The sequence below is a fragment of the Mixophyes fleayi genome, chromosome 1 (genome assembly GCF_038048845.1).
Source record: "Mixophyes fleayi isolate aMixFle1 chromosome 1, aMixFle1.hap1, whole genome shotgun sequence".
Classification (NCBI taxonomy): Eukaryota; Metazoa; Chordata; class Amphibia; order Anura; family Limnodynastidae; genus Mixophyes; species Mixophyes fleayi.
Genome location: NC_134402.1, coordinates 144,215,260 through 144,228,785, shown reverse-complemented (window position 1 = coordinate 144,228,785; position 13,526 = coordinate 144,215,260). Strand labels below are relative to the sequence as shown.

Sequence of the window (13,526 nt, the reverse complement as noted above, 5' to 3'; positions counted from 1 at the left end):
TTCTTTAGGGCATATGGCACAATTGGGTGTCCTCTATATTGCAGATTATACATAACCGTGTAAGCCTGTTCATTTATTTTACAGTGATTCTTGATATGCATTTGTCTCAGACTTACTCCATCTGGATATATGTTCACACTGATGATAACTTCTGCTTTTATTTCCCTCCTTTAGGTGGCCCTGACTCATCAACAACATACAGTCTTGATATCCTCTATTCCGGATCTGGCATCATGAGAAGAAGCAACATGGATACCTTTGTGTATTCCAAAAACACAGAACTGCACGCTATTCAGGTAATCAGATACACATCCAACTTAATTATACACCACAAATAGCCTAGTAAGTATACTTGCTGGTCTTGTACCTTGTACTTTAGGTCCTGCCCTTAGCATAAGAACTTCCCTTAATATCTGTAGCCTGACAAGTTGTATTTCATGCTAAATTAGCACCTCAACAGTTGTCTGTTTCTGAAATCCAGCCCAAGGTCTAGCAAAGTGCATGTATGATAGGTTCTGATGAGAGAGCAAATTGTTTAATAACCACAGATGTGCCATAGATTTCTGCTGCTTTATTTTACTGTGTATATATATTTATAGAAAATGTCAATGTCAATTTTGCACAGATTATTTTCTGTTACTTCAATGTATTAGTAAGACTGACAATCCGATCCTATTTTATATGTCACAGAATATACCAGGACTATGCAACAACTGGTGGTAATTGAGCCAGATTAGGCTTTCCAATGTTTCTTGGTCCCCTTCCCCCAACTTAAGTGACACCATATAAATCAAAACAAAATGAATTTGTAACACATGTGGAGCATGGGCTAAGTAATCCAACCAATTAATTATTGCTAATTATAGAAGGGGGTTATACAAAGGTTTAAAAATGAACATGGCAACAGCATTATATTTTTCTTCGTTTACTAAACACAAGGCTGCCATCAGAAACCATGGAGCCCAGTACTAGTTAATCTGGTAACCCCTCCTCTTTGCCGTACATGCACTCCCCTCCCTCAGCACAGTAAATGCTCCCTACCCCTCCCCATATCATATTATATTCTGCGCTGCTCCCCGCTCCCCATATTACAATAGATGCTGCGCTGCTCCACTCTCCCCTTATTACAATAGATGCTGCGCTGCTCCCCCCTCCCCATATTACAATATATTTAATCCACTTACCTTGTTGTTTGCACATTGTGGCTGCTCCCAGTCACTGAATAACTAGGTGCACGCAGCACAGTGATGACATCACCACACATATGCGCCCAGCCTATGAGTGACTGGGACCCGCCACATTGCGGAAGATCACAGGGGGAGGCCGGTATCAGCTGTGGGGAAGGGGGCCTGGAAAGACCAGAGGGCCCGGACAGACGGAGGGTTCTGTTTGAGCCCCCCACCGCTGTACCGGCCGTAGCCACCTGATGACGGCCCTGACTAAACATAAACATAGATATTCTTCTGCAGCATTACACCTTTGTTGAACTCAATTAAAATATTTATGTTTTGGTACTTTTCAACTCTCTGCCATTGAAACATTTTATAATAATAATAATAATAATAATAATAATAATGTATTATATAGTGACTTTCTCCCAGTAGGACTCAAAGCATTTTACATTGTTGCAGAGTGCAAGGCAGCCATCTTGAGGCATCTGCTATTCTATAGAATTATTCACATCAGTCCCTGCCCCATTGGAGCATACAGTTTAATTTCCCTAACACTCACACACACTCAAGTGTCCATTTTTGTTGGAAGCCAATTACCTTATCAATATGTTTTTGGACTGTGTGGGAGCAAACAGGAACACCCAGAGGAAAGCCACGCAAACGCAAAAAAAACATTCAAATACCACCCAGATAGGGCCATGGTATGAATCAAAACCACTGTGCAATGCTAACCACTGTGTCACCAAACATGACTGAGTTGAAATGATTTGAAGAGTTTCATAAACTTTTATAAAAAACATTGTTGATTTTAGGTTGTGATTGAAGCTCAAGGTCTCGAAACGCTAATAGCTGCGACTGCTGATGAAGGAGAGGAAGACCTAGAATCATTTGCTGGAATGTCAGCCATCTTATTTGATGTCCAACTTCGGCCTGTAACCTTTTTCCAGGGATACAGTGATTTAATGTCAAAAATGTTCTCAGCAACCGGTGCCCCAATAAATGTGGTCAAAGGACTAGTGCTGTTAACAGACCACTCTGAGGTAAAACTGTTAAATTGTTTAGTTTTAATTCATTATATGCAGTTTGACAAGTGTTTTTTTTGTGTGTGTGTAAAAGATACTAAGTATTTCAGCACATTTGAGTTCAACTCTATAACTGCTGCACTAGACACACTGAGGATTATGTATACATTTTCAACACCTCTCTGAATTAATCTCATATTGCATTCCATAATACTAGTTCCCCCTTGACACATGCCTAGGTTTTGCAAGCATATATGTTTTCATTCTACATTTTACATCTACTTAAACAACACCTCCCAGTATTGTATATCACCACTGCAGCAACCCAGTCTTATAGGCTTTCAAAAATACACAGTGTAGTATTTATTTTTATATAATGGCTTGCTGTCATTAGTAAGCAGCATTAAAACTCCCTTTCTGACACACAAACATGTTATTGCTGCATGTAGCTTCTAATAAAAGGCAGTACCATGTAGGCCCACCTTCACACAATCCTCGAGCAGCACTGTTTAGGGGCAGCAACAATGGTTTCATATTAATTCTAGTTAGTTTGTTCTTTTCTTGTTGTTTGTTTTTTTGGTACTTGGTCTTTTCCGTGTAAAAGTGATGTGCTGTGGTTGCCGTGTGGTGCCGCGAAAGCGCCAAGGTTTGTGGTGACGTTTGCAAAGAGGCACGAGTGTGCACCAGAGGATTATGGGAATCAGGGTTATCCCATACAAAATAAAGAGTTTTGTTGAGCAGTGCAAAAATGAGCTCTTGTTTTGCAGAGCTTATTTACTGAAAACAGACAAATGGTTTGAGAGGGTCCATTTTTAGGAGCATTCCTTGCAGTCGGCATCAGGACTGATGCACCAGCTTGGAGCGGACACCCTTCAGTTCTATTCCTATACTTTTAATGAGATCCATTTTGTACGAAACACGTGTGTGTGTGTGTGTGTGTGTGTGTCTGTGTCTGTGTCTGTGTCTGTGTTAACTAGTAGCAGAGGACTGCACTGTCTATTGTTGGATGGTGGGGTATGTGCAAAGTAAATGCACCAGTGCCTCTCGGTGGTAGTGATGACATTTACAATTTTGCAGAGAGAGGTGTGAATCTTGAAATGCGCTGAGCAGACTACAGACCATACAGGCTAAGAGGTATATTTACTAAACGGCGGTTTTGAAAAAGTGGAGATGTTGCCTATAGCAACCAATCAGGTTCTAGCTGTCATTTTGTAGAATGTACTAAATCAATGACAGCTAGCAACTGATTGGTTGCTATAGGCAACATCTCCACTTTTTCAAACCCGCCGTTTAGTAAATCTAGCCCTAAGTGTAGAACTAAGGTATCTTGCTGTGTGCCTACAGTACATTTCCTAAAGGAGGGTCAATGTAGGCAGAGTGATATGTGTATGTGGGGTGCACAATCACAAGTTCCTAGGACAGAAACGACTATAAAACAGTCCTCAATAAAATGTAAATGCACCTTTGGCACATTTGGCAAGGTGTTCTATACAAAGAAAAAAGATTGAATCATAAAAAGATATTTAGAATGAAAAAATTATAAGATTTATATACTGGACCCAAAATATATTGGCCCTGGAAATAATTGCATATTCACAAAGTACATGACATAAAATGTGAGTGAATATGAATAAAATGTGCCTATAAAATATAAAATATTAAACAGTAAAAAGGGTGGTAGAAAAAAAGTGCATGACAACATTTGTGTAATATGTGCTATTTGTCATAAATATATGATACATGTGCAGTATATTTGCAACATTTGTATTTGTGATTTTTACAACACTGAGAATTTTTCTAATTATTTATTTAAAAAAAGAAATGTTCCCCACAGTGGTAGATGTATCATTGTTACACTTTATTTATACAGTATACTGATTAAACAGGTAGGTCTCCAGAGAGAGCAGGCAATTCTCCCAGAGGCAAAGAATGAAAAGATGATAAGTATGCAGCAATCAGAGAATGTTAATTATTGTTAATCAGTCCTTGTCCTAGTAGAACCAACTTCTTTCCCAAATGCATACAAATTTAGTTAGATGCCAAATAACCTACCCTTATGTTTTTTGGCTGTGTGAAAAACAAAATCCCACATGAATTCAGGGTGAACGTGTAAGCTCCATGCAGATAGTACTGGGGTCAGAATCAACCTCTCTGCTACTGCTGCTCTGTCTCGAGCGGAGTTATCATAGAGTAATGGTTCTCATATGATTTTCAATCTCATACACAACCATCTGCTCACAGAGCAGCCCAGCATAGTACATTGCAGCAGTGCTTCTTTATGTTCTGTGATTTGCAGCCATACATACTGATGGCTACTGTGCTGGGGTCATAAATAGACCCCATAATGTTTTCTTGTCTGTAGAAAAACCTTTCAACAGTGTTACTATTTAGTAATAGTATTGAATGCAAGTTTCATGACATTCTGGAGTATATGCAGAGTAACCAGATCAATTGCAATTAATTTCAATGTCCCTCTTTGCCATGACAATGAACTTTATCCCCAAAACAACATTTCCACTGCATTTCAGAACTGCCACAAACATCAGGTCAATGATTCTCTCGTTAACACAGGTGAGAGTGTTGATGAGTACAAATTTGGAGATCACTCTGTCATGCTGATTGAGTTAGAATAACAGACTGGAAGCTTTAAAAGGAGGGTGGTGCTTGAAATCATTGTTCTTTCTCTGTTAACCATGGTTACCTGCAAGAAAACATGTGTAGCCATCGTTGATTTGCACAAAAAGGACTTCACAGGCTAGGATATTGCTGCTAGTAAGATTGCACCTAAATCAACCATTAATTGGATCATCAAGAAATTCAAGGAGAGAGGATTAATAGTTGTGAAGAAGGCGTCAGGGCGCCCAAGAATGTCCAGCAAGTGCCAGGACTGTCTCCTAAAGTTGATTCAGCTGCGGGATTGGGGCACCACCTTGCTCAGGAATGGCAGCAGGCAGGTGTGAGTGCATCTGCACGCACAGTGAGGCGAAGACTTTGGAGGATGGCATGGTGTCAAGAAGGCCTGCAAAGAAGCCACTTCTCTCTAGGAAAAACATCAGGGACAGACTGATATTCTGCAAAAGGTACAGGGATTGGATTGCTGAGTACTGGGGTAAAGTCATTTTCTTTGATGAATCCCCTTTGAGATTGTTTGGGGCATCTGGAAAAATGCTTGTCCGGAGAAGGAAAGTTGAGCGCTGCCATTAGTCCTGTTTCATGCCAACAGTACTGCATCCTGAGTCCATTCATGTGTGGGGTTGCTTCTCAGCCAAGAAAGTGGGCTCACTCACAATTTTACCAAAGAACACAGCCATGAATAAAGAATGGTACAAAAACATACTCCAAGAGCAACTGCTCCCAACCATCCAAGAACAGTTTGGTGACGAAGAATGCCTTTTCCAGCATGATGGAGCACCTTGCCATAAGGCAAAAGGGATAACTAAGTGGCTCGAGGATCAAAACATCGAAATTTTGGGTGGTAACTACCCAGACCTTAATCCCATTGAAAATTTATGGTCAATCCTCAAGAGGCAGGTGAACAAACTAAAAACCCACAAATTCTGACAAACTCCAAGCATTGATTAGGCAAGAATGGGCAGCCATCAGTCAATATGTGTCCCAGAAGTTGATTGACAGCATGCCAGGGCGAATAGCAGAGGTCTTCAAAAAGAAGGGTCAACACTGCCAATATTGACTCTTTGCATGAACTTAATGTAATTGTCAATAAAAGCCTTTGAGACTTATGAAATTCTTGTAATTTTATGTCAGTGTACCATAGCAACATCTGCCAATAAGGTCTAATAACACTGAACCAATACTTGTGTCATTCTCAAAATAACAGTCTTTTGGCCATGACTGTACACAGTCCTGCCGTACCTCTGTGCTACCAGAGATGCTGTTGTTATACTCTGACATTTCTTTACAACTAAACAGGGGAGTGAGACTAAAATAAGAACAGATTCCTAACATAACAAGAGACTGCTGCCCAGCTTGACTGTCCGGACCTGAGGACCTTTTTTTTCCCTTATGTTAAGACTCTGTCCTTAAATCAGGCCAGCAGTACCTCTGTGCTACCAGAAGTGCTTTATGAAACATCTATAGAAGTTTGCAAATCATATGAACCTTTGTACCTCTTTAAGATTTCTTGGAGTTGGTCAATCTGCTATGGCCTGGACCTTGCTAGGGTCTATTCTCAAACACTGAGTCGAGATAATATAGCCCAGCTACTGAAACTTTGTTTGGTGGAATTCACACTTTTCTTAATATACAAACAGTGTTTGCAAAGACTTTCCAGTACAGTTCGAACTTGTTGTTGATGTTCCTCTTGGGAACTTGAGAAAATTACTATGTTGAGATAGATGACAACAAATTGGTCAATTAAATCTTTAAAAACATGTTAAAAATGGCCATAATTAGTTTGAAAGGTGGTCTTCTATTCATCACCAGATCGTATGTGAATTAAATTATACGCTCCTCGTAGATCTAATTTGGTGAAAATTTTCCAGTTTTTCTGAAATAAGTGGGAGTGAATAATATTTCATGATTATAATTTCATTCAGTGCTCTATAACTGATAAGTGGTCGTAATGACCAATCCTTCTTTTTCACACAAAAAATAGGTGCACCTGCTGCAGATCTGGAGGGACAAATAAAATATTTCTCTAAACTTTCACCCACATAATCTTTGAGGACCTTTAACTCAGGTTCGGCTAGTGGATAAATGCATCCAAAGGGTATGGTATCCCCAGGTAACAAATCCACAGGGCAATTATAGGGTCTGTGAGTTGATACATCTTCAGTATTCTTCTCATTACAGACATCAGTAAAGTCTTTATATTGTGGAGGTAACTGTTCCAATACCTGAGAGGGGAATTTTAAAGCTCCTTCAGCTCTTCAAGAGAGGATTTAGATCTAGTTTTGAGAGTATGACTTTCTTGTGAAAATGAAAGTGTCTTTGATATCCAGTTAATGGATGGATTATATGCAGCCAATCAAGTAATTGCCAAAATAATAATAAAGAGCAGAAGAGATCAGTATGAAAGTCTCTTGGTGATTTGGCTCAATTAAAAGGTCCAGCGGTTCAGTTTTATGAGTAACTGGACAGTTCAAAGAGGAACCATCCACTGTTTCCATTAACACATGTATGTTTTTCTCTAAACTCAATCTTGTTTAGCAAACATAATGTCCATAAAATGCTTCTCGCACCGGAGTCCACCATTGCTGAATCGGAAATTCAGTGTGCACTGATCTGGAATTGAATTGGAAATGAGAAGTGTGAGTTATTATTCCCCTTATTCTTCTCAGTGGCTGCAAAGAAGGAGAGGAGAGGGATATTTAAATGCTGAGGCATATCAGAAATCACAGACACCTGACCTGAAGAATCTGCCTCCGCTAAGGTGGTCACTGTCTTCTGAGGTCTTCTGGGACAATTTGACACATAATGTCCTGGTTTGCATATATAGAGACACAAGTTTTGTTTTTGTCATTTTTCCCTTCGCTCATTGAGATGTTTGTGAAGTGTATCTACTTGCATGTGTTCATTCTCAAACTCCTTAGTGGATTTGACCTCAGAATTCCCATAAAAGTTTGAATTTGGGGTATATCCAGGTTGAGGCCCTTTTCTCTTATCTCTCAATCAATCCAGCATCAATGCGAATTCAATGGTTGATAAAAAAGTTCAAGTTCGGTGAGTGCCTCTGCTTGGGCTAATTCATGTTTGATGGTCTCAGACAGTCCCTTACGGTAAACAAACAACTGCACCTCAGGATTCCAAGTAGTGTCAAGGACCCATCTTCGAAAATCTGCAGTTATCAAATTATCAAATGTTTGTTTTATCACTTTGAGGAAGTCATCAAATTTCTCTAATATCGGACTAGAAATTTCGATGTAGGGAGAAACCCATGCAAGGTCAGTGTCCTTAAGCAGTATACACTGGACCTTTGTATTTTCAGACTGGAAGTGGGACTCATAGAGTTGGAAATGCATCTGGCATTGATTAATAAATCCCCAAAATGTTGAGGTACCACTCCAAACTGAGCTGGTGGGAGAGGGAGAGCAGCAGGGGATGGTAATGTTGCAGGCAATTGCGGTAATCGACTGTTTTCATGTTGAGACATCCCAATTAGAAATTCCTGGAAACCATTATGTGCATCTCAAGCCTTTTGTGAGGCAACTTGCATTTCTTGCTTAACTTGTAGCTCTAGAGCTATAAAACTGTCCTTCAGGACTTTCACCTCCGCCTGGCATTCAATTAGCATGGTGGCTAAACTTGCCACTTGTCGTTTAACAGGTATATCTTTGGCGGACTCCATTGCAAGGCTTGAGTATCCCAAAGACATTTCATTATAAAAAACTTACCTTTCTGTTACTTCTTTAGTTGGATCCATGGCTCATATTGTTGAGCTAACATGTTTAATGTATTTTATAACGTGATTCTTAGTGTCCTGTATAGGGAGGCTTCTTGTTAGTCAGAAGTTTGCCGGGTCGGTACACAAGCAGGTAGTCAGACATTTGTTGGGTCGGTACACAAGTGAGTAATCACGGATACAAGCAAGTGTGGCAAGTAACAGGAGCTGAGCAAGCAGAATACTCAAGCAAAGATTTGATCTAGGAAGTGCCTATTATAGGCCCAAACAGGAAATAGGATCCAAGGTGGATTCTTTTTGATGCAATACTGGCCATATTAGTAAAGGGAAAATTTAAAAAATACAGAGACATCTAGTAGCTGGAGGTGCAATTATCAGAGACACTTCTTTTGCATGATAATGATCTTTTACTTTATTGGATAATGAGTGTGTTTCCGCTATGTTATGGACTGGGTCCAGCTTAATACTTATCTGTATCAAACATATTCATTTCTTTATAGCCTTTCAATTGTTCTTAATTGTCCACTACTCTTTACATTGTAATAAATGTATGCATTTCAGATTAACTGGTGTTTTGGTTGTTCTCTATTTAATGACACTGGTGCTTGGATAGCAAAGGAAATACATAGCAAAACTTCCAGTTACCTTAGTAATATGAGCAATATCCTGCAATAATAATATAAAAACAGGTCTCAGATTCCCCAGCCCCAGGGAGTGGATAATGACACTGTGCTATTTCTTTCCTAGATTATTCAACTGCAATCTGGGCTACAAGCCAGCACAGAGTTCCAGGGTGGATTGGCCATCGATATCTCAGGGGGAATGGATTTCAGTCTGTGGTATAGAGAATCCAAAACCAGTGTTCATAATCGGTAAGATAGTGTGGAACAGGGTATCATTCTGCATGTACAATAAATGACTGTCAGAATTCTGGTGGCTGCTAATTTCTCATTTACACCCCCAACTTGATTCACATCATGCGATGTTACAGGACACTAGGGATGATTTACCATACAAATAGTGCAGTATATTATTAGTATCAGAAGCAAGTCAGTGGTTGAAACTACTTGCATTAGAAATAAATTTCTAGACCTAGATGCAACCTCTGGTCAGGACTTATGAATGTTAATATCGTATAGTCCTGTCGGTAACAAAGACTGCCAGATTCAACCACCCATTAGGTTCCACAGTTAACCTTGTGGCTATGTTTCTGTGTGCAATATAGCAATTTATGAAAATATTGCCTATTTTTGCTTGCACCTCTTTGAGGAACAAGCAAAAATGAGCGAAGATCATCATCTGCAACATCACGCAGTAACGTAGCCATAACTTCACGGCTAATTGAAACGCCCCATAGAAGATAATTAAACATATACTTTTATTATACATAATTAACACTTTTACAAGGTTAGAAATATACTATAGTTTATCTTGATGTCTCCACATTCAGCTCCTAGTACACTGTGTCACAGTACCAGAAATGGAATTGACATGGTGGCTGGACTTCAAATACTGCTGGAGAGCTAGGAAGCACGATGCAGAAGGCCATTCTTATGGTGTTCTCCATCTATTCCATAAAATCAAACCAAACTACAGGGTGTATCTAGCCTTTCACATAATAAATCTGAAGTGGTTTATTTCTCAATGAATTATAGTAAGCAAGTCCCTATCGATAAATAATAATTTAAATTAATTTTTCAGTCCTAACAGCATATACTTCAGGTCCAATCCCTATCATGCAATCACAATGGAACTGATCAATATTAGACTACCTTCCCTTTGTTAATCCATATATTTTTAATGTTGTAATTTTTGTCCAGATTGCTTATTCAGTCAAATTCAGTATATGATAGTATAATATAGATACTCTAGGAGTTAAATGTATCGAGCTGCGAGTTTCCAGTGGGTTTCAAAAGTAGAGATGTTAACTATAGTAACCAATCAGATTCTAGCTATCATTTTGTAGAATGCACTCAATAAATGAGCTGGGTCTCGTTAATGATCCTTCCGCAGGTTCACCTACGGGAACCTTGTTACGACTTTTACTTCCTCTGGATAGTCAAGTTTGATCGTCTCCGACAACTTGTCCACTTTTCAAACCCAACAGAAACTTGCAACTTGATACATCTAGGAGTGCTGTACATTGAAATTAGTCTTGTCTCCTTTTCTTTTATGTTGCTATTACTTAACTACAGAATGGGCACACCCAAATACATAATAAATATGAAAATAATTTCTAACATCATTTAATTTGTTTTTTAGGGTTATTATAATAGTACACCTGTTCTCTAGTTCAGAGGGTTAAGCTAAACCATTTATGTCAAACTCAAAACCCAAATTGGGCCAAATAATCAATACCTAAGATTGTGTGGGCCACAAGAAAAAGAAAAAGTCTCATATTCAATTTTGTAAGGTTTTTTTTATTAAGACAAAACAAAAATAAAGTAGAATGTTTTCTTCCCGATGCTTGACACTGCACCCTTCATACTGCTTTTGCTCCCCTTCACCTGTCTCCCCTGTTTCACACTGCACCCTCCATGCTGCTTTTGCTCCCCTTCACCTGTCTCCCATGTTTCACACTGTGCCCTCTGTGATGATGCCGGTTTTAATGTAACTCTCTGTGCCGCACAGCTGGCCTACCCGGTACATATCCAAGGTTCAAAATCACCCAGGCAATTATCCAAAATAAAATAAACAAGTATATTTAACAAAATGGTAGCACCAAACAGCAATAAACATTGTTAAATAATAACCTGCAACAAATAACACTACAGTCTGGCACAGACAACATACAGGGTATAATGAAAACACCTCAACAGTATCCTAGCCACTCTCAGGGACTGCTGTCTATCCATCCAAGCTTCTCCCCCTCTCTCCTTTGAGGCTACCAGTAAGGCAGTGGTATTGTCACTCCGCTTCTGGTGGACACACAGCTCCCCAAGACCTGGAGAGGTAGATCAGGGCAAAGGACGTACTCCAGGAACCAATTCTCCCTTTCCTGTAAGGGCACAGACCGGGGCCTCAACTTCAGCCTGACTTCAGCTATCAGTAGGTAGTGAATGCCAATTTGCTGTTCTCTAGAGTTGGTATTTAAAGGCAGAAATTACCTTCCTTGGAGTTCCAAGACCTGCCTGATTGGTCCCTTTCTGTGTTTAGCTTTTCAGATAGCAAATGATTTGCTCTTGATACAATTAGGGACAGGTATTGTCCTGTGGCTATACAGCACACATTGTTTAGACAAGTTAGGTTACAATCCAGAGATATTACATTTAAATATATATATATATATATATATATATATATATATATATATAGTGTAGTTATCTATCTATTGACATTTTCCCTATGCTAGCACACACAGACACACAGCTAAACAAAGCCAAGAGACCCCCCTGGTGTGATGTACATTCATACAGGACTGGTGGACAACAATCCTTTTGCCTAGGCTGAGACAATGGACTAGCTTGCAAGATAAGAATACTATGCTGGCAGACATTTTAACTACTTACAAATAGAATATATTCAACCATAAATATGACTGACAAATATAGGGAACCAGAGGGCTACAAATATATGTTTATATAGTCCACAGTTTGTGAGAAACGAGGTGCAGACTGGTTGAGGTGATATTAATACCTCGTTTCACCACACCTCCATGCTGCTTTTGCTTCCATCACTTACCTTTCTATTGCCTTCTTTCTTCTCTTCTGTTTTATTTTCTTCTGTTGTCTTTTCTTCGTCTCATGGTTGCTCTTTGTGCGCTCCTCACTGCAAATGTCGGGCGTGATGACGTCATGCCCGACATTCAATGCAAAGTGAGGACGGGGAATAAGGCGCCTGATTCCGCTCACCAGATATCTGATGTCAGATAAGTATTTTTTTTATATATATTTTTTTTTCTGGTCCCTAGTGGGTTTGCAAAAACTATGTGCTAGGGCAACGAGTTTAACACCCCTAAACTTTACTCTCTTGTATCCAGCTTATAGAGACTGTAGTCAAAGTCAGTATAAGGTGGATATTGTATTGTTATCCTCTAGCTTCCCTCTTTTTTTATGTATATTTTCCCCATTCTCCATACTTTCCAATCCAGATGTAAAAAACTAACGTTATATGTTTACCATGATTTCAATTGCTATATTGATATTCTGATGAAGCATTTTCATTGGTGCAACGTCTTTGCGTACATGCTACCATGGGTCTCAGATCCATTCAGTCATATTTTGGGATGGGTGCATTTAACAGACACCTATTTATTGATTTAAACATTTCTCCTCTCCACAGTGGCGCCATGGTCATAATAGGCAACATAAGCATTGATTCAGAATTTGCTAGTGCTGGCATGGAAACTCGCTTTGAAACAGAGTCAACCTTCAGTTTTATTACAACTGTGAAGTTTTCATCATATCCCTTTTTGGTTTGCATGCAAATGGATAAAGGATCATTTCCATTCAGGTAATACATTACTATATACTACCATGAGCCTATACGAGTCATGCCCAAATAAACATTAATATTGTAAATGGCAGAACCTGCCTTTTTTGATTCCTGGGGCTAGATTTACTAAAGTGCAGGTTTGAAAAAGTGAAGATGTTGCCTATAGCAACCAATCAGATTCTAGTTATCATTTGTTTAGTACATTCTACAAAATGATAGCTAGAATCTGATAACATCTCCACTTTTTCAAACCCGCAGTTTAGTAAATATACCCACTACACCTTTTCAAATTAAAATTATGGAAAAAAACAAGGTAATACTGTATAACTGGCAACTAAAATATCAACAAGTGTTAATAACCTAATAAGAGAAGATGCACCTTAGACATACCTCCCCAACTGTCTCTATTTTGGTGCCACAGTTCTGAATAGCCTTCCTTGAAAGTGGCAGAGCTGGCGTGAAGATGGGTGGAGTTTAGCCCAAAAGCTGGCATTTTGGAGGGGGTCCTTGGCATGGCTTTGGTCAGACTGGGGGTGG

General features: G+C 39.3%; 1 protein-coding gene across 2 annotated transcripts in view; it reads left to right on the top strand.

Annotated features, from left to right (window-relative positions):
- MTTP (microsomal triglyceride transfer protein) overlaps positions 1-13,526 on the top strand; it is a 125,087-nt gene that overhangs the window by 103,148 nt on the left and 8,413 nt on the right. For both annotated transcript variants that reach the window (XM_075201263.1, XM_075201255.1), the window contains exons 14-17: positions 175-296; positions 1,985-2,212; positions 9,303-9,427; positions 12,837-13,007. In XM_075201263.1, coding sequence (XP_075057364.1) covers positions 175-296; positions 1,985-2,212; positions 9,303-9,427; positions 12,837-13,007 — 646 coding nt within the window. The remainder of the gene's footprint in view (positions 1-174; positions 297-1,984; positions 2,213-9,302; positions 9,428-12,836; positions 13,008-13,526) is intronic.